Source organism: Cupressus sempervirens, chromosome 10, assembly GCF_028749045.1.
Source record: "Cupressus sempervirens isolate cs-2001-9-10 chromosome 10, ASM2874904v1, whole genome shotgun sequence".
In the NCBI taxonomy this organism is placed as follows: Eukaryota; Viridiplantae; Streptophyta; class Pinopsida; order Cupressales; family Cupressaceae; genus Cupressus; species Cupressus sempervirens.
Window position 1 is genome coordinate 132,221,160 of NC_143127.1, and position 26,308 is coordinate 132,247,467.

Genomic DNA, 26,308 nt, shown 5'->3' on the forward strand with positions numbered 1-26,308 from the left:
ATGCAAAGAAAAATACATTTAAAACTTTTTTCTTCAATTTTTGGCATGCAAAACAAAGGGAGATGGACAGCTGTCCCTCGGATGGTTGAGGGACGTTTGTGGCATCCCTAACTAGCCCCGGGGTGGCTGTACATTCCCCTTTTTTTCCTCCCTTATCCCCGAGTTTTTGGGACATCTCCTTGGTTTTCTGGAAAATTGGGGATGATTGAGGGATGTTTTGTACCCGTTCCCTTGTCCTCGGGACGTTCTCGTTTCCCAAACTTGGTGTTTTTTTGGGGGGGCGGGGGGGGGGGGAACGCATCCCCGGGGGACGTAGGTTTGCCTTTAACAGCATGGTTTTGCTCCTTCTCAATGTCACAGCTTTTCTCCTTGACAACATGGATCTTTTCCCTTTCAACTGCTCCTTGGGGTAAGGACAAATACGTGTTATGAGTTTCTTCATTACTATGGGAGTTACATTGGCCTTGGATGTTAGGAGAGACTTGGGAGTGTTTTGATTCATATTTAAATCACCATGTCTGCTCTTCCTAGGCCTTTGGGCTGCTCCAATTAGCATTACTAGATCATGTATCATCCTTTCCACAGTGGTTGACAATGGCAGTGATGATATCCTCCTAGGTTTTGTCAGATATATTGATTAAATTTGTATCCCATCCTTTCAGTTCTCATTAGCCCTTTCTTTTCGTGTAGACTGTTTCCCTTCTTAACCACATGCTCAATTTTGCTTTTAGTGCTTTAGTCCCTTTATTTTGCTTTCTAGATGCTCTCTTCATAGAACTTTCTGCTGTAAACTGATGTATTCTAGAGTTTTATTGACTTGCTTTTTTGATCACTCATGGGCATTAATATGCTTGTCTTATTATAATAAAAATCTAAATGTATAGCCTTAGAGACATACTTTAGTAGCAAGTTTCCACATTACTGCTGGAACCGCTTTTCCAGTTTTTTCTGTTTATTGGTTGTCTCTTGTGTGATTATGTAAAAGTCAACCGTAAACATGATGCTTTCACTGTCAATGAAAATAAGGTACATGCTTCTAGAAAAACAACTGATTTGTTTGCATCAACTTTTCAGACCACACTCCATGGTCCATCATTTGGATGAGACAAAAAAGGTAGGTGGATAATATGCTATCAGAAAAGTTCAGAGATAAGCTACCTCCTTGGAATCATGGAAATTAGTTGAAATATATGATTGGTTTGGATGCATAGTTTTTGGTTGGGATGTTTTGATCACATTTCCTATGGCTTTCCAGGGTAGTTTCTTAGTTCCCATTGCTAGTCTTGGTAGTTTGAAAGATTCAGAACAAGATAATCTGAGGGTTGAGTATTAATGAAGAATTTAAATGGTTTCTTCTAGTTTCAACCGTGTAGAGGTCAAGATCATTGGTTATCTTCCAACTGTGTGATGTAATAAATAGTTTGTGCATATGCTACAGTGCAAAGAAGTGTTTTGGAATCTCCTTTTTATTTTCTTCAGCATGACAGAGATACAAAGTTGGATGCAGCATGACAGAGATACAAAGTTGGATGCATTCTTTCGACACTATGGTTTTTGGCATCAATGTTGGATGCAAACATAATTTTGGTTACCCAATCCCTTTTTTCTTCAGACCCATGAACATTTAATAGTATCACGATATTAAAAATGTAAAACATCCCTCCAGGAGTAGTTAATTGTCTTTTAAACTTGTTGAACTTGCAAATTGAGTTATAAATTTAGTTTTTAAGTTTTTTTCTTGTTTGCAAGGATGTTGCAGCTGCAGGAGGCTCAAAATAGGCTATCTGATGCTGAAGTAATTCTATCACAGATACAACATAAACATCAAGCAACAATCCAGGATGCATTAATTACTGACTCTGACAAATCTAAAGTTAAAATAGAGGGAAATTTGAAAAGCCTTCAATCTGAGCAGGATAGCTGTGGAAAGGAATGGCAGTGTAAGCCTAAGCTAGTTGTCCCAACAGCAATAAAAGAAGAAGAAGCAATCAGGTCTACAGATATCACTAAGATAAGATCAACACGAGGTGTAATAAAACTTATTTCAAGGGACAGACAACTTGAATCTTCTGGAGTTAAACCTAAGTCAAGGGGATATATATCTACACCGGAAGTTGAACTTGTGAATCTTTCAGACAATGAATATTCAAAAGAGCAGATACCAAAGCAGAAGTCAGGTATTCCCCTATTTTCAATGTTGGACTTAAGCTGGACATTTTAAAAAATCTTTCAGTTAGTAAAGTACCATTATTTACCTCAGTGATACAGTGCAAATGGATTTCCTTTCCCAGTTTACCTAATGCTTGGGTAAAAGAAAACCTTATTCTTTCCTGTTGACATGCTGTTTTGGTTTCTATAGAAATATAGAGTATTTTAATCTTGTGGTATAACAATATATTGCAATCAGACTCTGTCTTGAGAGCATTTTGTGTAAATTTTTGTCTTTCTATTCTTACTCTTCAAAAATATTTTGTAAAATATATGTTGTTTTTAGTCATATCCTGTACTCTACTATTAAAAAAAATGTGCGATTTTACAAGTTATAGTGGGCAGGCATTTGTTTAACAGTTCCAATGGAATTTGTTTTGCCTCAGGAACATGAAGAATAAGAATCATAATATTGAATTCCATTCTCCAGATATTGATATTACAACACCAAATTTGTTGCAATATATATTCAATAGAAAACTCTTAAGAATTCCTTATATTTGTTTTACAAAATAGTATTTCGAGAAAACATATACAGAAAGTTGCAGTCATTAGATCACTGACATAACAATATTTATATTAATCACTGACCTTGATTAGTGCTCCTTAGCAAATGTCATGCCCCCAATATAAGAATTGGTTTTCTGATTTGCGGAGTATAAAGTATTTTTTTAAAGTTTATTTATTAACAAATAATAGTAAATAAATCAAGACTTCTATTAGATATATTAATGATAGTAATAAATCATTTATGTTTTGTGGATGACCTGGATGATATAATTTTATCCTTTTCTTCTTTTGGCTGACTTGGGCCAACTTGGAGGATTAGTGTGGCTAGTGCCCATTTAAAGCAAGTTACCGGTTTGAGTTCGGTTCCAAGTTTGAAGTTCGAGAACCAGTTTGCAAGTTCATCAAAACTTTGAAAAGGGGTTTGGTTCATGAGTAGAAAAAACATGTAAAAATATTTTATATATGTGTGTGTGTGTGTGTGTGTGTGTGTGTATGTATAGATTAATGAAGCCTGAGTTAAAATCTAAGTTACTATTTCGGATGCGGATTTGGAATCGGATGCAGGAAGTGGATGCGGGAAGCGTGATTTTTTTGGGGGAGGGATGCGGATGCGTATGGATGCGTTTGTATATATATATATATATATATATATATATATATATATATATATAAACTAAATATTACATATATATAAATATTATCTATATAATATATATTGCTATATATATATAATATTGCTAAATATTACATATATATTATTGTCTATCTGCTGGCCATACCAATCTGGGCAATATTGGAGTTTTGTCAAAGCCATAGGGTTGGAGTAGGGCTTTACACATTCAAAGGCTTCCTTTGCTTAGTGCTATCTACATACTTGTTGGAGGGTCGTACTGCCACAGAAGGAGCCATCTATGTTAGGGACTGCTACAACAGGTCCATATAAGTCTGAAATACTCCATTAAGGGTGTCGTACAAGCTGATTGAGGCTGGTACCAGGCCTGTAGCTGAGTTCTGGGCAGCGACCGAGTCTGTCACAGAGTCTTGGGTAGTGATTGTTTTGGACAACAATAATTGTTTATACCTATCTATCTATCTATCTATCTATATAACAACAATTAGCACTCAATAAATGCATCTTGCTGGCATCCACAAATCTTCCAAATGCATCCCGCATCTGTCTGCCTCCGCCTCCAGGTTCCAGGAAGCCACATTGATATTTTAGGTTAAAATTAGAATGTAGCATAGTAGTATAAACACATTAAACAACAAAAACACCATAAACTTGTAATCATAGTGATCATACCATCATATAATTCAAGTAACAAGTTCAACATAAAAAATAAATCATAGCATCAAGTTCATGTATCATTGTTTCACGTTCATTGTTCAACTAATGGAATAAAAATCTATTAATATTCCAAGTTATTCAATCTTCCTCTTCTTCTTCTTAGGGTTGTGGATGCCAAAAAGTTATAAAATTTTGCAAAAAACCACCTTTTTGCTGTCTGCGGGGCCCAAAATTTACGTGGTTCGAACTTGGTTCCCTGGTTTTCGGCATGGTCCTCCCGGGTTCGAATTGGGTTTGAAGCAGTTCGAAGCAGTAGGGAAAAATTTAAAACCTGCCTGAACCACTCAGCAAACTGGACCCGAACCATGGACTAGTTCGAACCTGGGCTGGTGCAGGGGTTCCAGGGGCGAACCTTGGTAACTTAGATTTAAAGGAGATGGAGCCTAAGTATTAGCAGGACAAATATAGAGAACTCACTGTCTAAGCTTGACTGCACTCTGAGACACCAATCTCAGAAGCATTTTCAGGTGGAATGACACCTCTATATATAAACTCTATATTGCAATATTGTAGCCCTACAGGATTAAGGATTTGATGAAGTAGAAGGTGCAAGAAAGAGATATGGGCACCACTTGTAGATGCCAAATTGAGCCATGTCAATAAGCCTAGAGGGGCATTATCTGAGGCCTAGTAGTTGGTAGCAGAAGCAAACCTCCAGATTGGAGGCAACTGACATATAGTCTTAGGTTAGAAGTTGTCATTAGCAATTTGTTTACTCACAGGCCTTAGAGATACAATAGTTGGACTGTTATTTGTGTTTTCTGCTGTTAATGTTAAATCTAAGCACCTATTTTGAAGTTATGAATTCAGTGTTGTTTAGTTGAGGATCTATCATGAGTCTACATTTATAATCATTGTGGTGTGGCCTATTGTTACTACATCTACAACTCTGCAACAAGTTATTATTGAATTAATTATTTCATCAGTCTCAGATAGGAATAAGGTTCTGCAAAATTTAAATTCAGGCTTCTTACAATGGTATCAGAGCTTTGCATCTTGCCAACCTTTGTTTTCTTCATGAGTGATAGAGATCTGAGGTATCAACAGAGAGAAAAGGTAGCTGCCAAGGGTGACAGAGAAAAAACAAATCCTTGAGAATTTGTTAATAAGACAAAAAATTGCTAGATCAGCATGAGGGATGCCACGATTGAAATGGTTCAATGTTAAGAGGATTGAACCAATAACCGAGTACTGGGAGAACTATACAGAATGCAGAGAAGGGAGCAACTTTGGTGTTAAGAAGGCTCCAGTAAATACGAAAACTTTAAGGGCCAAATATTCGGGGAAAAGAGTGACTACAAAAGATGATTTACTACCTGATCAAGAAGATGAAATGACAAGGATTTATTATAAATATAATGCCCTAAGCATCACCATATGCAGGGACATGACCTTCACAAAATTTTATGAGATGAAGACACGGAATGGGTGTAGGAGTAGACAGTATGGAGAGAGGAAATACATTCAACACCATTTGGGAAAGATCACTACTCCAACTTTTGACAGGCAAGGGTTTGGTAATGAAAAACAGATAAATATTTCTCCTTGGTTAGTTTTTTAAAAGAGATTTTGGTTGCAATGTTTGGGGGGCAGCAGGTAAGGGGGAGCAGGGGTCATAATTAGAGCTATATGGGTCAAATCTGTATTCACCATTGGATTCAGAAGGTTTGAGAAAGTCAGTTTTGCCTTTTGTTTAATCCAATTGAGATACTAGAGGCCATATCTACGAAGGTAGGAGTGGTTACCAGATTTGAAACGTAGAAGGCCTAAACCGGCTATAATATCGACAGTCAAACTGTCCAACTCGGAGCAATTGACCTGGCCCTTAGCATTTTTTTCCCTCTTACCAAACATATGAATGCCATTATTACTGCAAACACGGTATGTTTTTAAATAAAAAATTAAAGAATTAGTTACTTTTCTGAGAATATTTGAAAAACGTTTTGCCATTTTTTTCTGTAAAAAGCTATTTTTTGAAAAGTCCAAATTTTAAGAGGGTACTGACAAGCACCCTGTACCTATCAGACTGTATGAAAAGAAAAGTGTTCTTTATAATGAGGTTGCCTTAAAGTGGGCCATGCACCTCTTAAGGAAGCTTCTTGAATAGGTGTCTGGTGGGAGGCTCCATGCACCCACCTGCCCTCCACTTATATGTTTTTTAAGTTTTTATAAAATTAAACTTTTGCATAAAAAATAGTTTTCTTTTCAGAAGTTTAAATTACTGAAATTAAAAAAAAATCAGAATTTACAGAAATTTTCAGGAGACCTGTCAAATTTGAATTTTTTGTGGTACTTCGATCTAGCAGTTTTTTGGTAGTCTGCTAAATTTAGCAGAAATAGAAATTTTGACAGTGCTTCAGATTTAGCTAATAGGATTCCTTTTTTAGAAGCATCTCCAGAGTTGGTTGAAATTTTGCCAAATTTAGCAATGATGCATTCCTGACACCAGCACATGCTTTGGTCTTTTCGACCCCTCTCCAATAAAGCTTTCAGATTTGAACCTCAACTTCAAGAAGCCATTTCTCAGTCATTAGAGCTTGCTATTCTGAGCATCTTTTTTGATATGGGCTAATTTTTCATGTTGTATGCAGTGGTGTGATCAGATATTGATTGTGATGCTTAGATTTTCCAGAAGATTCAATTTGTCATTTGTGTTTCTGAGTAACCCTTGTTTTTGTAAAGTCTGAGGCTCCTTTCGAGCTCACATATATTTCTGTTTAGGTTCAATTTTTTGAAAGTCCATGATCTTATGGGTAGTTTACAGTGATGCTATCAAGTTCACATTCATCATGAGCAAAAACTGTACTCTCAGCACATAGCCTTATTTGACAATTCTATTACATAGATCATAGTTTGGTCTATTGCATGTTGATCACAGTTTGATCTAGCCTGACTGTGACAATTGTAAGTATTGAAATCAGAAGTCTATATAGCCTTTGTTTTTCATGTGGTCATTGTAATCAAAATAAGTATAAAGTGCCAAATCATTTGCTTTGGGTGGGATCTTTTATTGAGTGTATTTGGTGGGTTGTGTTTATTATGATAATAGATAAGCTTCTATTATTAGTTAATGGTTATCTATATGTAATCTATTGTAAATATTAGAATGTTTGTAATAATAGTCTATAGTTATCTGTTACCTTTCTTTTAGCTTACGATTGTTTCCCAAGGAAACATTGTTTCATTCTTTTGTATATATAGACCTCTCGGTCTCTGGTAATAAAAAACAAATATTTACCAACTACTTCATAATATGGTATCAAAGCCAATTCTTTGATTTTTGTTGGAAAATATTATAATTTCTTGTTCGAAATTATCATAGCAATATTTTTCAAAATTATTTTCAATAATATTTGCTTCTTACAGCCATTTTTCTGCAATTGCCATCTGTTTTTGTTTAAAACCCTAATTTTTTGTATCAGGTTCAAAATTCCCTTTTAGAAAATTTTGGTGGGTTTTTCAAGATCTCAATTGGGTTGTCATCTATTTTTTTGGGGTGCCTCAATTGTCAAGCCTCGATTTTCAAGCCAACAAATCAAAAAATCGACAACTTATTCTTTTTGGGTTTTTCGAGCTCTCTACTAGGTTCCCCTTCAAATTTTCTGGGTCTTCCATTTTTTGTCTCGAAGTATGTGTCTTCACAAATTTTCACGCTTTTTCATTAAAAAACGTGCTATGGCATCTTTGACTAATATTTTGCTGGAGAGCAATTCAAAATTCAATGGTCGGAATTATGGTATTTGGAAGTAGCGGATAATAACAATTTTTGAATATCAGAATACTGATCAAATTGTTTTGGGTGTTACACAACATCCGGCTACCTCTGGTACTGATCAAGATACATGGGATTTGAATAATCACGAGGCAATGATGCTTCTCAAATTATCCATAGCTGATGATCATCTTTCTTAGATTTCATCTGGCAAGACAACTACCAAGATATGGGCACATCTCAAAAATCTTCACGAGACTTCTGACAAAAGCAGATCTTTCTTCTTGAAGAACACTTTGTTTTCTATTATCATGGATGAGCAAGCATCGCTCCAGGCTCACTTGAATAGGATTCAAGAAATCCATGATCAGTTGCTTGCCATTGGTCGCAAGATGGAGGAAGAGGACATTGTGGTCATCACTCTTAGGAGTTTACCCAAGTCCTATAAGCATTTTATCGAGAATTTCAACATCACTTCTTCTGGTGTTGATTTAAAATTCACAGATTTTTGCACACTCCTTTAGCAAGATCGGTGGAAACAACAGTTTGGTAGCAGTTCTAGCTCCACCTCCTCAGAGCAAGCCTTTGCTGCTAGATCCTTTTAGAAGGATAAAGACAAGTCTCAGTAGTCTTATTAGCAGAAATTCTCAGCTCCAAATTTAGAAGGCTCCCGGAAGAAGAATATTCAATGCAACTATTGTTGCAAGTTTCGTCACATGAAGGTTGAATATCGGAAATGCTTAGCTGCCCAATCTAAGCAATTAGGTTCGTAGCCCAAAGCGAACAATGCATAGCACATTGAGTAGATAAAATCTGCCTTCTATGCCTTCATGGCTAAAAAACCTACAGATCATGTAAAGTCATCTGCTTGATACATTCATTCAGGTGCCTCTCGTCATTTCACCCATCACAAAGACCTATTCACTGACTACTGGCCTTATTCAGATTCTATTATTTTTGGTGGCAGAGAAGAGTACACCGTCGTCGGTAAAGGCAACATTTAGATTCAGTCTGCTGGGAGGAATCTCATTTTCCTCGATGTGTACTACGTTCCAGGGATGGAACTAAATCTACTCTCAAGTAGTCAGCTACTGCGACACTCTCCACAATTGGATGTCACCTTAAGTTCACATCAGTGCACCATCACTAATAGGGCGACTCAGTCTATTGTTGCAGCGGGTCTTGAGGATCATGGTGTTTTTCGACTTATTGATTTTAGTGATTCTCATGACTTATCTATGGTTGTTGGGCGGTCTTCTACTAGCACACTTTGGTATTAACGATATGGGCACTTAAATGTGCATTATCTCTCTCAGCTTGCTTGGGAAGAGCTTGTCCTCGGTTTGACAGAGATTCAAACTCCACAGCTTGGAGTTTGTGATGCATGCCAGGGAAGCAACATCACACACCTTTCACCAGTGGCAATTCATGGCTCGCTTCTCAAGTACTTCAACTTGTGCATGTCGATATCAACAGCCCTATGGCCAGTCCTTCTGTTCTTGGGTCCAGGTATTTTCTGTTGTTTGTGGATGATTTCAGTAGAAAAATGTGGGTATACTTTAAAAAAAAGAAATTAGATGCATTTATTATGTTTCAGAAGTTTAAACCTTTAGTTGGGAAAGAATCTAGGAAATCTATTATTGCTCTTAGGTTAGACAATGGGGGGGAATTTTGTTCTAATGACTTATCTAGCTTATGTGATACACATGATATTAAGTGCCAGTTAACCACACCACACACACCACAACAGAATAGGGTAATTGAACATCGGAATAGAACAATCATAGAGATGGCTCGATCCATTCTCAAATACAGACATGTTCCAAAGAAGTTCTAGGTAGAAGTAGTGAACACTGCATTTTATATTTTGAACCGGTCACTCATAGTGGCGGTCAAAGGTAAGACTCCCGAAGAGGCATGGTCAGGTCGCAAGCCCAGAATTAGTTTTTGGCTCCCTTGCTTTTGTTTGGATCCTTGATGTGTCACACACCAAGTTCGATGCCAAGAGTCAAAAACTCATGCTTGTTGGATATAGTAGTCTTCGCCAACAGGATTGACCACTTTGTTTGTTGATAATGAAGGCGTTATCAAGTTAGCATGAAATCCAATCTTCCATGAACGAACCAAGCATGTGGATGTTCACTATCACTACATACGACAACTGGTTGAAGATGAGACAATAGACTTGCTGTATGTTCCTACAAGGGATTAGACTGCAAACATTCTCACCAAGCCTCTTGGTCCTGATAAGTTTGTCAAATTCAGAGGACAACTTGGTGTTGTGAATAGATTAACTATTAAGGGAGGGTATTACGATAATATATAAGCTTCTATTATTAGTTAATGGTTATCTATTTGTAATCTATTGTAAATATTATAATGTTTCTAGTATTAGTTAGTCTGTAGTTATTTGTTAACTTTATTTAGCTTTCTTTTAGCTAGAATAGAATGTTTCTATTCTTTACAATTGTTTTCTAAGGAAATATCGTTTTATTCTTTTGTATATATAGATCTCTTGGTCTTTGTTAATAACATGCAAATATTTACGAATTACATTGTAATAGTGTTGTGTGATTGTGTTTCAATTCTCTTGTTTAATTCAAAATTGTAGCATTGGGTGATCCTAAATTTTCTCTTTTAACTCCCCATGGATAATAGGTGCATGGAGTAAACTAATGGAATTCAAAAAGGATTAGTTTACTATATTGATGGATTATTCAAAAACCATCAGATCCTAATACTGATGGCTAAACTTTGAGAAAATATGTATCTACTGACCTTACATTTCATATTGATAAGTGTAAAATAGCTAAGGATGCTTAGGACAAAGTTGCTCAATGGTATGGCAAAGTTGATAAAATTAGGGGATACAAGCTTGATAATGATGTCACTAATTTAGATCCTAAGGATTTTGATACAATCCAAATGCATGTAACCAAGGCAAATGAAGTAAGAGCACAACTCAAAGATTGTGGCATTGATAATAAGGATGCACAATTGGTCTTCAATTTGTTGGACAAACTTCCTTCAGAGTATGCAACTTTTGTTTCTAGTTTTCAAACTCATTGGATGGCTACGGGGAGTGCCTATACTATATCATTTGATTCATTTATAAAAATGTTGAATCTCAAATACGTTAAGTTGACCTACATGGTTATTTTTAAGTCCTCACATGCTTTGGTGGTTAGTCAGGAGATAGGATCCAACTAGAAACAACAACAATCTACCAATAAGCCTAAGAGGAGCACACAATTGTAATCTCCCCTTTGTTGTGAGGTTTTCACACCATCGCCCCAAAATTTTTTGTGGACCCCCTTTTTCCAGCCAGCCTTGGCAATTTTCGCGGGTGTTGGGAATTTTTCGGTTGCCTTAGCAAAATTTGGTGTTGTCTAAAGGTTTTTGAATTGGCAATTTTACACCTTGGATGCCTTCGGGCCAGGAAGGGAGTTGGTTTGTTTTCACTTGGTGCAAAACTAGATTTTCTAGAACATGTAATTTTGTCCTTGGGCCCAACAGGTTTCAACAACAACACCTTTTTTGATGGTTAAAACGATACCTGGCAGGATAAAATTGCAAATTTTGCAGTTAGATTTTGAAAATTTGATTTAATTGAACAAGCTTGAACATTTTCAAAATGAATTTTAGATTTAGTCGTTTTGGAAAATCTTGAAATTTTCCGGTGAAAAGAAATTTTGATAGTGAATTTGAATTTAGAGTTTGAATTTTGATTGCCAAGAAAATAATTTATTTTGTTAGAAAATTGAAATCGTATTGCAAAATTGAAATTGGATTAAATTGCAAAATCTCATTAATTTGGTTGAAATTTTGCCTAGCGAATTTTAGAAATGTTAAAGGAAATTGGTAATTTGGAATTGAAAATTGATTTTGGCTTGCTAGATTTGATTTTAATGATATTTTAATTGCCAAAATGTTGTTAAATGAAAATTTTGACATCTCCTAGACTTGCCTTGTTTCTATTTTGCAATTCTAGGTCAAACTGGCAATTAACAAGGTCAATTTCGCTATGGGGCTTAGTTATTTTCATGTTTTATTTAAAATTGGGCCATTTTGGGGGGGGTTTAACTTAAGTTTTTGTTTCCCTCCAGACAGGCCGGCCCACTCTAGAGGTCAACATGAGGATATAGGAAGGGGCTTCCCCCCTCTTATTTCCTCATTCCATTTCCACTCCTCTTGCTTGGCGTTGAGCGATTTCCTCTAGCTGGGTGAATTTCTCCTTGGGAAGCGATTTTGGCTTGAGGATTTCCATTTTTGGGCAGCGAATTTCTTCCTAGAGGCTGGGCGATTTCTGCCCTAAGGCAAATTTGAGGGTGAAGATCTGATTTTAGGCAAGATTGGACGACTTTTGAGGTGTGATTTTTCTCCTAGGGCAGTGATTTTTTTCCTTCAGCTGGGGCGATTTTGTTTGGTGGAGAGATAAGGTGTTTTGAGGTCTAATTTTTTGCAAGTATGGGCGAATTTAGATAAACAATATTCTGATTTGGAGTAGACTTTTCTGCCTTAGGGCAGCGATTTTCCTTCTAGTTGGGCGATTTTGGCAAGGAGGTCGAAATTTGGTGAAATGAGTAGATTTTTGCAAGTAATCCATTTGCTAGGGCATCATATTTTAGAGGACTGAAATTTTTGAGATGAAATCTGAATTTGAAGAGGCTCGATTGTTGGTAGAAGACAAATTTAAGGTAAGATTTTTGTTCATCTTTAGAGGTGAAGATTGGTTTTAAAGGCAGATTTTATTCTTTGTTCTTGCTTGGTTCGTTTGCTTTATCGTCTTCTTGCACTATTCTTTCACCACTTCATCATCTCCATTGATAGGTTGAAGTTGGGAGATATAAGTGTAGTTCATCCTAAGGTAACAGAGAGGCATAAATAAGTGGTAGTCCCACTCCTAGGCTGGATAGGCGATTATAAGTGTAGAGATAGGATTTGGAGAGGTAGAAATAAGCTAGATTCCATCGATAGAAAGAAGTTGGGAGATTTATGTGTAGTCCATATCATTTAGAACAAAGAGGCAGAAATAAGTGTTTAGAATGGTGGATGTTAGTACAAACAAGAATCCAAAGAGAACAAATACCAAAAAAGACAAGAAGACATGATGCCTAAGACCACGTTCTTTTCAAAAGTGATGCAAATAAGTGACACCAATATAAGTACAGTGGACATGGTATAGTTGAAGGATAGATTGAAGGAAGGACAATCCTCCATGGTGAAGAAGATCTACAAGAGCGGAATTGTACATGCAGCGACTTTCCCTCCTACCTTGCCTTGTCTGGAATTGGTAATGGAGTGTGCATCTCGGTTTGATATTTTGACCAAGTCCTTTGTTTTTGATGAAGGGAAGAGAGTGTTGGCTAACATCAGCAGACAAGTGGTCAAAGAAGTATTCAATATTCCCAGCATAAAGGCATGACAGTGGTAATGATGGATCAAACAACCAAGTTCTTTCAGGATGCCTACTTCATTCATCTAAAGCAGAATTGGTTACACAAAGGCAAGAAGGAAGTTACCAAGTCATCAAAGCTCACCAAGTCAGTATGGTGACCTTATTGTGCTTCTCAGCCAAATCATGGGCATGGCTCAAGGTATGCAATTCGAGAACTGGATGTACTATTTTATTGATGAAATTGAAATTGAAAATGGAAAGAGAAAATTTGATTGGGCTAGAATTATAAGTGAAAATTTAGAGTTGCAACTAAGGATAGTACAAATTCAAAAGCAATTCTACATGGGGTCCTACTTTTTCTATTTGATTGCGAGACTATATGAACATCTTGGACTTAAGACCTTAGGAGTGATTACTAATGGGCCGGGTCAATATTTGGTGCATGAGTGCCATTGACAACTTCACTTGCACAATGCCAAAGATTATAAGATGTTTTATGATGCCTTTGCCATGAAGACGGTAAAGATATTACAAGGGACACTTTCTAGGAGGCTCTCATCAGAAGTGGAAGCAAAAGTTAAGAAGTATGGGAGTTGGGTCATCCAATTTTTGCAATTCACGTATATTAGAAGGGCAGGAAGTACAATTTGTCCCCAGAGACTTCCAAGGTACCCACCCAATAGAATAGTTTTAATGGAGTTGGTCAGGCAACTTGAGCATAATGACAAGATGATGAAACTTAAAGGTGAGACAGGGATTACTTTCTTATATGGAATAGGCAATGATACTTGCCCCAATCCTGTCGCCTTTGCAATTGCAAAGGAGTTAGAACGGTATTACCTAGGATGGTATAGAGCAACACAAGGATTCGATCCTAATGGTCTTATCAAGGCATCTCACTAGAATAGATTCAAATATATTCCTACTATAGAAGATTTTTGGGCCAATGCACAGGATGATTTTCATGTGAGGAAGCTAGCTTTCTCAAGATTGTCAGTGGGCATGATGAGGGCAATCAGATGGAGAGGCCTTGATATTCTCGATCAGCTAGAAGATGAAAATGTGCTAAGGGAAGATTATGATACAGTGGATGGAACATAATTGGGTCCAATGAATTGGGATGATCATTACGATCCTTCCTTAGAGGTAGTTACAAGGACAATTGATCTACAGACTGAGTCATGGTACAATGAAAAGTTAAGGCAATTACAAAGTTGGAAGATAAGCCTTACTTATGAGAAGATGAAACTGGAGGAGGAAGGTCTAGCGGAGTCAATCGGATAGAGGGTGGGGGTAGTAGCCAGCAACAAAGAGCAAGAAGAGAAATTTGGAGGTTGAGAAAAGTAAAGAACATTAGGAGCCTCCAACAAAGAGATAGAATGCAACACCGTCAAGGAAGAGCATAATTGAGGCTAGGAGCCAAGAGGCTAATATAAGTTGACAAGGGGTCATGGTAGGGGTGAGCTCTGATTCGGAACCAAGTGGTTGTAGTGACAATACTGAATACTCTCCTCTCTCGGAAAACCAACATAGAGATGATATGATAGGCGCTAGTGAAGAAGAGGATAGGCCAATTGATATTGAGGAAGTAAGCTAGGCGCCTGAGGTTGTTGGTGATGCTTTACTAGTCGAACCGAATCTAGATTTGGGGAGATGCACTCCACCACTATGGTTAAGGCAAATGCTTATGCCAAGAGGCAAGGTGGTGACTGTTCGAACAGTTGAAGATATTCAAGGGTTAGTGGAAAAGGAAGATAGTGAGAAACAAAAACAAATTGCAGAAATAGTGGCAAAGGTAATCAGGAGTGATGATGACGGTCACCAAAAAGTTCCGATTGCTATACCAAAGGTTAGCAAGGTAGTGGATGAGATTGTAGCCCAGGAGTATGAGCTAGTAGAGCATGACTTGGGGATCTTAGATGGCATGGTTTCAATTAGAGAAAGGTTAAGGAAGGAAAATGAGAGGATTGTAAAGTTGGAGGCCGAAAACAAGTATTGGAGAGATTGCCAACCTATCCAATAGTTGCATTAGGCAGCGCTTCCGCAAGATAGTGGGACCAACATGGAAGAGATATCCGCTTAGTTGCATGAAATCAAAGATTGGATCAGTGATATAATTCAAGATGGACGAAATTTCTTGCATTCTTTTATCTCAACATTCAGATCATTGGTGGCTATTACAAACAAGTTCAAAACATTTGAAGGAGAGTGGAAGGATTTCCTTCTAGTCAAGGACTTAGCCATTCCCAGGCTATGGGTAGTTATTGGACTACTGAAGAGTTATTCAGAGAGAACCAAGTTGGTGGATGAAGGAGGAAGGAGTACGGTGGAGTCTTGGTATGTTGCCTTCACCATCAGATTGAGAATACTTGAAGAGATACAAAATGAGATTGTACAACACAGCCAAGGCGTTGACACTTCCATTTCAACCATAATGAGCGATATTGGGGTCGCACTTGATTTTGAAGATATCAAAGAGGAGAACGTCAATGAGACAGAGTTTGGATTGAGATTGGATGAGTTGGGTGTTAATTCTATAACTTTAATCATGCTGATTTGATAACAGATCGTACTGATCTGTTCTTGCATTAATCCTTTCTGAAGTCTTTATTTAATTTGTCTTATCCTCTTAGTAGGTATCGGCGCTTATCTTGACAAACTAGTTTTAGAACTAACTAATCTCGTTGGTAAGTTTAGGAACTAGACTATTTTATTGCTTGGAAAGTTGCTGATTCTAGGAGGTGACTCAAAGGCGACTTTGGAAGGGACATGTCCTTTGTAAGGACATGCCCCTTGGTTCTATACTTATGTAGGGTGTGGCTGAAGGTTAAGGACACAATTAATAGAAGTCTGCTTCTTGATCAACACTGCCCTAAAGACAATTCACAAATAATAAAATATCTTCAGAATTATTCTCATTAATTCACTCAAGTTTGAATATTGAAGATTATACTTTGCAAGTACAAGAAGAAGGTGTAAACTAAGTCTGATTTATTACAGAATTTGTAGAAACTTTACATGGTATCAAAGCTCCGGTATTGGAACTTAGGCTCTACAAATTAAATAATCAGACTAGATATATATCTAGCATCATTGTCCTATCTTCAATGGCATACACAATTAGACTCGAGGACAAGTTTGATGGGAAAAATCACTTTGATGCTTGAAAATTCAGAATCATGATGATTCTTGAAGAAAATGATGTAAAACAATTTGTTGATTTAGCATCCAAACAACCTACTGTTGAACCTCATAAAACTATCTGAAGTTAAGGAAACGAGAAAGCCATATAGATCATATTAGATGGAGTGAAAAATGATATAGTACCTATGCTAATGAAACATCAAACAACATTTCATATGATGAATGCATTACTAAATGCATATGAGGTTAACAATGCCACTAGAGTTCTTGCACTAAAAAGGCAACTAAATCATATACAAATAAAGAAGGGAGAATCGATGAATTCTTACTTCCTAGCGGTTGCCAGTCTAAGAGATGAACTTGCAAGTATAGGAACCATCATTAATGACATAGAACTAACATTGATGGCTATAGATGGATTACCAGATTCATGGAAAACATTTGCACAAGGAGTAAGTGCCAGAGATAATCTTCCTGACTTAAATAGATTTAAGGGAGATTGTCTTCAGGAAGAATCTAGAAAACTTAGGAAAGGGGGAAAATTGAAAATTGAAGATGAAGAACTTCATGTTAATACAAATTCCTATAAAGGCAAGAAGAAGCACTTCAAGAAGAAAAAAGGTAATCAAAAGAATGACAAACCTAAGAAAGATCTATCCAAAATAAAATGGTTCAGATGAGAAAAGTTTGGACACTACAGATATAATTGCCTTGAGAATTCTAAACAAGTGAACTGTACAAACATTACTAGGGAAGAAGATATCTTTGATCCTGAGAATCGTGTATTGTATTCAGCACTATCAAATGAAGTCTCAAGTAAGGCATGGGTGATTGATAGTGGATCATCCTGACATATTACAGGATACAAAGAAGTAGTAGACTCTATATCGGAAAAGGTTAATGGCGAAGTCACCATCGGTGATAATTCAACACATTCCGTCAAAGGAATTGGAAATTGCACCTTGAAACTAAAGTTAGGTAATTCTCTTCTTCTCAGAGGGGTACTCTATGTACCAGGAATAAAAAAGAATCTAATCTCGGTTACAACACTTGAAGATGATGGACATAATGTTGCATTCATGGACGGTAATGTAATAACTCTGGCTAAGAACTCCTCATTTAATAAAACAAATGTAATGACCCTCCTCAAATCCGCTCTCCAAAATGTTGATGAAAGCTCAAAGAATTTCATCAAACAATTCACATGCAAGGGACGTATGACTGATATAGTATTGTAGCTGGCTTTAAATGACTCTTTCTTCAATTTGCATCAATGCGAATCTTGTGCTAGAAGACTCCAAATGGACTACACGATGACCTAACATGAGTGTGCTACTAATTTTGACAATATTCAGTGCATATATATAATCTAAGCATGAGAAATGAATACCTACAGCCAACTGGCATTTTTACAAACAGTTGGTATGCAAACTAACTAGCTGATAAATAATGATATTGAATTGCTTAAATGACACCAGCAACTATTATCTTCTTAATTGCAATGAAATTTCAAATACAATGCTCATGAAATATGGCCAAGACTTTTGGCATTTACATGGATTACAAAATGATAATGCTGGTATAATGCACACTTACAGCTGAAACTTATAATACCCTAAAAACAATACTAACAAGGGAACTTGGTTGTAGATGGCTGTAATAATTTCCTTCAATGCTGCCCCTTCTGCTTTTCTTTTTTGATTTTCTTTTTCAGACTGCTTTTTCAGCCTGTTTTTTCGGTTCTGCTTTTTTGGACTGCTTTTTCAGCTTGCTTTTTCGGTTCCGCTTTTTCGGACTGCTTTTACGGACTGCTCTTTTAGCCTGCTTTTTCGGTTCCGCTTTTTCGGTCTGCTTTTTCGTATCTGCTTTTTTGGACTGCTACTATGTTAAATCTCAAGACCATATATTTCAATGGCGTCAAGATTTCCAGCTTGAAGGGATTTCGTCTTTCAAACTATTGAGACATAATCTCCAGAAAATTTTTCAATTTCTTTGATATTTCCAAGCCTACTAAAAAGAAGCTCTTCCCTTTCTTTTATAGTCTTCTCACAAGAGCTCAATCCTTCGTTTTCTCCATGTGGGATAAAACATCACTCCCTTTATGTAACTTATGTCTCCAATGTGTTATAAAATAAAGGGGACTCTTTTAATTTAAATATTTCCCACAAACTATAGTCTATGCATTAATAAAGTTAAATATTTAAATTTAACTTTATAAAATAGCTTTATCAATGCATAACAAATCTTATCAATGATAAACAAGTCTTCTTGTCGATTTTAAACAATTACCATTGACATACCGCTGCCACTGGATGTCCGACCATATCCAAGATGACTTACTATAAATAGTAAGTATGCCCAAAGTTGCCTCGAAACCCCATAGAAAGACCTACAGCTGAAACTATCTAGGCCAAATGGCGTCTAAGTTCCTTTAATGTCCTAGTTAGCCTACGGGACCGTGGGAAAATAGGCTAACAACAACATCATGCTATAAATGCTAAAAAGGGGACATTACAATCCACCTTTCCCAAAATTGCTTGTCCCCAAGCAATGGTCGAACAACAACCCAATCAATCCGCCTGGATCCCAAATGTAGTCATGAACTATATTGCTGTTAGTCAACATAGGCTCTTGCAACAACCTTTGAAAATTAACCAAGAGGAATCCGTAATCAAATTGGCGAATACAACTCACCCAAACTCCAAAGTCAGGAACCCATGAGAAACAAGCTCTCGAAATATCAAAACCCAAGTAGAGTAGATAATCCGAACTGCCAACATAGTAAATACCATCAACACATCCCACTAGCCTATGTGGAATGTACAATACAATTCTGCAACAACGATGAATACTCCCGCATGAAACTGCACCAAATACAGAGAATCCACACACTGCACACCTACTGCAATTAACACAACTCTGCAGATCACCGGTCACTGTCTCATAACCATAACACCCATGCACTGCTGATGATGAATAGTCATTACACGGTAGATAGCAAAAACGAGAGCCCAGACCAAACCTGTCTGCCATCAACTCCTCAACACATGGATCAAAAGCAAACCGATGAACATATCTTGCAGTATAATGCCGGTAAAAAGAACCAATCCCGGTCAAAGACTCATCTTGCAGACGTGATACAACCAACTGTGACTGATCATCAGCTAAGTCAGAGGATGATATAACCAAGAGTGCAGAATCAATAACAACATCACTAGTCTTTGTGCCCTCCAAGTCAAACATATCACAATGCTCAGCTGCAGCGCCCAACTCAGTTGAACCTGCCTCTAGTGGAAACAGACCAAATATGCCAATACTAGTGTCCTGGACAGATATATCCTCATCTCCACTGGCTCTATCAACCTCGACCATGGACATCCGCGAATCACCAGACACCACGGTCTGTGATTGTACAGAATCCGGTAAAGACTGTAGTCGCTCTAACTCCATGGTCACCTTAGCCAAATGAAACTGTGACTCCTCGAAAGCCAACTGTGTACTCTCAAGAATCTCAAAAGTCACCTCGAGCTGCTGAGTAAGCTCACTCACCTCATCTTCCTTGGCCAATAATGCATCGTATGCTGTACTCCCCCACTCCATAAGATAATCTCTGTCGGCTACCAACTGCATATAATTCTGTCTCAGAATCCGAATAGCCTCCCATAAAGAGTGGATCTCTGTCAAGGAAAGATAACTACCTCCCTGCACATCACTAGTAGGAGAAGCCCATCCATAAACTGCTAACAACTGACGAGCAGCGTCGAAATGCTGGCAAGCGATAGAAATGTCTCGCTCACTAACTCTCAACTGACTAGACACATGATGGCACTGGCTAGACTGTCTCCTACAAACCTCCTCTGACGCACTGTCTAAAGGAGTATCCTCAAAGTTACTGGTCTCTAGAGTATTACCATCCATATCCTGCGAATCAACTCCAAAGCTCATATCAACATACAAAGTATCAAAAACTGTAGCACTGCTATCCAACTCCTCTGTACCAAAAGAAACTGCCAAGGAAACTAAGTCTTCAAAACTGCCCACTGTATCCTCCTGGATGTCATCAATGCCAATATGATCCTAGGACTCATCTGTACATACTGCCAAGTATGAAAGATTATCAACACATTCCAACAAGAATGGTCGATTGGATATATGAACAAAGCCCAACACCAGTGTATAAAAACTAATACCAACATCGAACAAGCTGTTGGCACAAGAAAAGACAACACCGTGCAATCTGCTAATCAAATCCATGATAGCATCCAAACAATCACTGCTACCAAAAAGTGATAAAGATCTCTAGTCAACTGAATCCCAAACGTCAATATAACAATCTTGAGTCCATATCCGTAAACTAGAATCAGCTGGTAACTCAAGCAAACTCCTCACCTGGGTAATATGACCAATACCAACTAACTCCACATACTTGTCTGACATTGTCCCTGTATCCTGGATGTGAATGCAAGATGAACTCGCAATATTATCAACGACCACATATGATCTGCCTGCCGCAGAAAGCTGAGTATCAGGAGTGCAAGATGAAACTAAACTCAACTCCATGCCATGCTTATCCCTATGTCTCTCCCAGTCCTGTAATGCCAATGGAGTATTCACCAAAGAAGCTCGAGTGTCCTCAAGCTTGCGAGAAAGCTTGTCAACTTCCTCCTCCTTTCTCCTCAAGGCAGCTGAATAGTCTCCGACAAGGCTAAGAAGATGGTCATGATTTGATAGAAGATGTAAATAACTCAACTTCATCGTTCCCATTCCTTCCCTAATCGCTTGTAAGTCGACACAAGAAGACTTTGCCTGAACTCCCTTATGTCTACCCTGTAACTGAATCATCTGAATGTGATCCTCTATCATATCCCGCATCCTGTCATGATGAGATAATGAAGTCATAATACTGTCTTTGCTCACCTTCAGCTGGCTGGACAAATCATGCGGAGTTCTACCAGCCTCAACCTCATGTGACGAAGCATCTAACTGTGCCTGGTACTCTTTCTCAGCAAAGTCATGAATGCTCACTTTCTGATCAATTGTACTATCCTCAAACATGACAGTATCCTCAACTACAGTAACTTCATCCAGCCCAACTGTACTGGAATCACTATCTGTGTCAATCACGCAATCTGGTGTGTCTGTGATATCACCTTCTAATGCAACTGGCTCAACTTGCACAACATCTGTAACCCCTTCTGCCTGTGAAGATGATGCAGATAAACCATTATCTGAAGATGTGCTAATGTCTCCCTGTATCGAATCCGCATGCCTGTTAAACTCCTCATACAAGTTTCTGCCTATCATAGGGAAGGTACGATCCTTAGGCCTATCAATCAGGCTCTTTAACCACGTACATGCCATAGGTGACAAATTCCTCTCTTTTGTCCAAACATACCATAAGTCTTCTGCCAAAAGTTTAGAAATTTCATCCTCCCCCTCAAACAAGATTGTGAACACGAGGGAGTGCATCGATGCCAATACTCTGCTGGGATGAAACTCGTCCATAATATTCCAAAATGTATTAAACATCCTGCGAATGTCACTAATACAACCAATTGCCAGCATAATATTTTCAAATCTACACCTTGCAAATACTTCAAGTAATCTTGCCCTCTTTGTGAAATAAGGGTCTCGAATGTTGTCCAACTTTTCAAAGCTTTTTACCATGGCATGAAGTACCTCTTTCATAATCTGATTGTCATAAGAATCAAGGTCAGCTATTATTCTCATGATTTCACTAATGCAAGAGAGAGCTGTCAGTCTTATTACCTCATCATGATGTCTCAATAATCGGGGCTTAACCAACGAACCAAATGTTGGAGATAAAGCTGTTTGCATAGCATCAGGTCTTGACTGATCAAACTTGCCTAAATAAGTTTCCAACTCCTCCAAAGTTCTTAGAAGGTCCTTTGTTTGCTGAAATGGACAATCTAATTTCTTCTTTAAACTTGCCTAAATAAGTTTCCAACTCCTCCAAAGTTCTTAGAAGGTCCTCTGTTTGCTGAAATGGACAATCTAATTTCTTCTTTACATTGTGCATTCTTTCTTCCAAATCCTTATCTCCTGTTAAAGCCATACTGATAATTGAATTCAATCTGAAATAACCCAATCAGGCTGGCAGGAAACCGCTCTGATACCACTGTAATGACCCTCCTCAAATTTGCTCTCAAAAATGCTGATAAAAGCTCAAGGAATTTCATCAAACAATTCACATGCAAGGGACGTATGACTGATGTAGTATTTTAGCTGGCTTTAAATGACTCTTTCTTCAATTTGCATCAATGAGAATCTTGTGCTAGAAGACTCCAAATGGACTACACAATGACCTAACATGAGTGTGCTACTAATTTTGACAATATTCAGTGCATATATATAATCTAAGCATGAGAAATGAATACCTACAGCCAACTGGCATTTTTACAAACAGTTGGTATGCAAACTAACTAGCTGATAAATAATGATATTGAATTGCTTAAATGACACTAGCAACTATTATCTTCTTAATTGCAATGAAATTTCAAATACAATGCTCATGAAATATGGCCAAGACTTTTGGCATTTACATGGATTACAAAATGATAATGCTGGTATAATGCACACTTACAGCTGAAACTTATAATACCCTAAAAACAATACTAACAAGGGAACCTGGTTGTAGATGGCTGTAATAATTTCTTTCAATGCTGCCCTTTCTGCTTTGCTTTTCCGATTTACTTTTTCGAATTGCTTTTTCGGACTGCTTTTTAAGCTTGCTTTTTCGGTTCCGCTTTTTCGAACTGCTTTTACGGACTGCTTTTTCAACTTGCTTTTTCGGTTCCGCTTTTTCGGACTACTTTTACGGACTGCTCTTTCAACTTGCTTTTTCGGTTTCATTTTTTCGGTCTGCTTTTTCTTATTTGCTTTTTCGGACTGCTACCATGTTAAATCTCAAGACCATATCTTTCAATGGCATCAAGATTTCCAGCTTGAAGGGATTTCGTCCTTCAAACTATTGAGACATAATCTCCAGAAATTTTTTCAATTTCTTTGATATTTTCAAGCTTACTAAAAAGAAGCTCTTCCCTTTCTTTTATAGTGTTCTCACAAGAGCTCAATCCTTCGTTTTCTCCATGTGGGATAAAACATCACTCCCTTTATGTAACTTATGTCTCCAATGTGTTATAAAATAAAGGGGACTCTTTTAATTTAAATATTTCTCACAAACTATAGTCTATGCATTAATAAAGGTAAATATTTAAATTTAATTTTATAAAATAGCTTTATCAATGTATAACAAATCTTATCAATGATAAACAAGTCTTCTTGTCGATTTTAAACAATTACTATCGACATACCGCTGCCACTGGATGTCCGACTATATCCAAGATGACTTATTATAAATAGTAAGTATGCCCAAAGTTGCCTCAAAACCCCACAGAAAGACCTGCAGCTGAAACTATCTAGGCCAAATGGCCTTTAAGTCCCTTTAATGTCCTAGTTAGCCTATGGGACCGTGGGGAAATAGGCTAACAACAACATCATGCTATAAACGCTAAAAAGGGGACATTACAACAAAATTGATTGGTCAAAGAAAAGGGTACTTGTATGAATTAAATTCAGAACCTAGTCAAACCATTCAAGCCTTAATTCACGAAGTTGTTGATATAAACAAAATATGACACAGAAGGTTAGGAAATCTAAATTTCAAAACCTTATCAACTATGGAGAAGATGGTTATTGGTTTACCTAAATTGAATAAAGATCATTCAAGAATATGCAAAGGGTTCGCTCTAGGTAAGAACACCAAAAGTACATTTTATGACAGCACTAGAAAAACTAACAATGTTTTGGAATTAATCCACTCAAATTTATGTGGACCCATGTCTGTTCCTTCTCTTGGAGGATTCTTGTACTATATACTTTTTAATAGATGACTTCGCTAGAAAAACTTGGATTTACTTCTTAAAATGCAAAGAATTAGAAGAAATCCTGAAGAGATTTAAAGAATTTAAAACCTTAACTAAAAACTTATTAAGATGTAAAATTAAAACTCTTAGGACTGATAATGGAGGGGATTATATCTCAGATTTGTTTAAAGAGTTTTGTAGAGAAACAAGAATTAAGAGGGAGTATACCGTTCCTTATAATCCAGAACAAAATGGGGTAGCAGAAAGGAAGAAAATAACAATTATAGAAGTTGCAAGAGCTATGATATTTGATCAAAATCTAGAATATTATTTTTGGGTAGAAGCCTCTTATATTGCTATTTATATTCAAAACAAAAGTCCTCACTCCTACCTTAGAGATAAAACTCCTAAAGAAGTCTTTACTAAGGTTAAACCCAATATAAGTCACCTTAGGATTCTTGGGTGCCTAGTATATATACTTGTTCCAAAAGAAAAGAGAACTAAGTTAGAACCCTTCGGGAGGAAAGGTATTTTTGTAGGGTATAGTGAAACATCTAAAGCATATAGGATTTTCATAACTGGTCAGAAAAATATTGAACTTAGTAGGGATGTAATTTTTGAAGAAGATTTAGCATTCAAAAGAGCCCTAAGTTTTGAAAATCTCTCTCCCTTACCTTGTTCTGAAAGAAATACTGAATTTGAGTCTGAGAGGGAGAACATTGAAGAAATTGAAGATGAAATTCAAAATCTCAATCTTGAAGAAACTCAAAATTCTAAGAAAAGACCACTTTGGGTCATTAAGACAGTAGAGGAAGCACAAGACTTCGCTGCACCATCCGAAATAGTTAGAGAAAGCAAAAGACCTAAAAGATTTTCTAGTTATACAACAAACATGAATGATTTGTCTAAATCAGAACAAACCAATGTTTCAGATGCTGTTAAACATACAACTTGGAAGGGTGCTATGGCGGAAGAATACCAATCCATTATGAAGAATGATGTTTGAGAAATTGTTCCGAGACCTGTGATAAGAGCAATTTATGTCCCGGATTATGCCATATTTTATCCTTCATATAAGCCTTCATGTTCATTTTAATGTTCCATTTTCTCCTTCTATGTTGCATATGATCTAATATTTATGAGTAATATTTAATATAGTTATTAGATAAAATATGTGAATAAATAGATGAAATTGTATTTATCTAACAAGTTGATAATATGCTATGGTTCTTCTTGTCGCCCACTATGTATCTTCATGTAGCTCTTTCATCAATATAAAACTCCATCAACTTTGAAATAAGATACATTTGCTATACCCTACGTAAATATGTGGAAAGGGCCTCTCACATAATACGTGAGGCTGATATGCTTTTACAGGACTGTGTAACTCCCTCTCCACCAACTATTCTATTTTGGTATTGTAAACAATATTATCAAGCCAGCCACATGCCTTAATGGCCGAATCTCCACGTATAATATTTGTACGGTGGTTAAAATGATATCAAGTGGAGTAATATGTGAGAGGACAGAAATTAACATCCAAACATAGATCATTTGTTTTTGCTGTTGATAACGTGACTGAGAAATGCTTAAGTTTCATAGCTTACGTGGACAAGGAGCTCATTAGTCACCTCTTTCCTATATTCAGATTTTGTTATATATTAGCCATTTCAAACCATGGCTCCAGATTTATGGGTGAACATAATGTTATTTTGATAACAATAGGTTACCTATTTTTGGCATACAACAGATTTCTGTTCTATTGCCACATATTGCTTATTGTGCATATTATCAAACTGGTTCTAAACCCGTTCTAAGCTTTTCATATAAAGGCAGCATAGCATATAGGAGAGGCAGATTTGAATATATTGTTTTCAACAGGAAGAAATTGTTGTATGCAGTTTGAGACTACATTATTTTGAAGTAAATAAAACATCAGTTGTCGGATGGTCATAGCAACGTAGATCTTGTTTCTGTATGCATTGTGCAAACTAAGGAGTTTGGGCCTGCTCTTTGGCAAAGCAAAATGGTATTTTTGTTTAGTGTGTTTTTTTAATATGTTAGTTAAGCATTCAATCTCATAATTAGTCTATTTGATAAAT

At 37.0% G+C, this 26,308-nt stretch overlaps 2 protein-coding genes across 9 annotated transcripts in view; one reads left to right on the forward strand and one right to left on the reverse strand.

The window, feature by feature from the left end:
- Nucleotides 1–26,308, forward strand: part of LOC149532965 (uncharacterized) — a 157,335-nt gene that overhangs the window by 20,996 nt on the left and 110,031 nt on the right. For 2 of the 3 annotated variants that reach the window (XM_089804801.1, XM_089804802.1), the window contains exon 2: nt 1,760–2,177. In XM_089804801.1, coding sequence (XP_089660927.1) covers nt 1,760–2,177 — 418 coding nt within the window. Of the gene's footprint in view, nt 1–1,749; nt 2,178–26,308 lie in introns of all 3 variants that reach the window. The other variant, XM_089804803.1, reaches the window with a different exon arrangement.
- The window catches only part of LOC149532966 (uncharacterized), a 45,918-nt gene that overhangs the window by 15,700 nt on the left and 3,910 nt on the right, over nt 1–26,308 (reverse strand). The gene's annotated exons all lie outside the window — the stretch shown is intronic.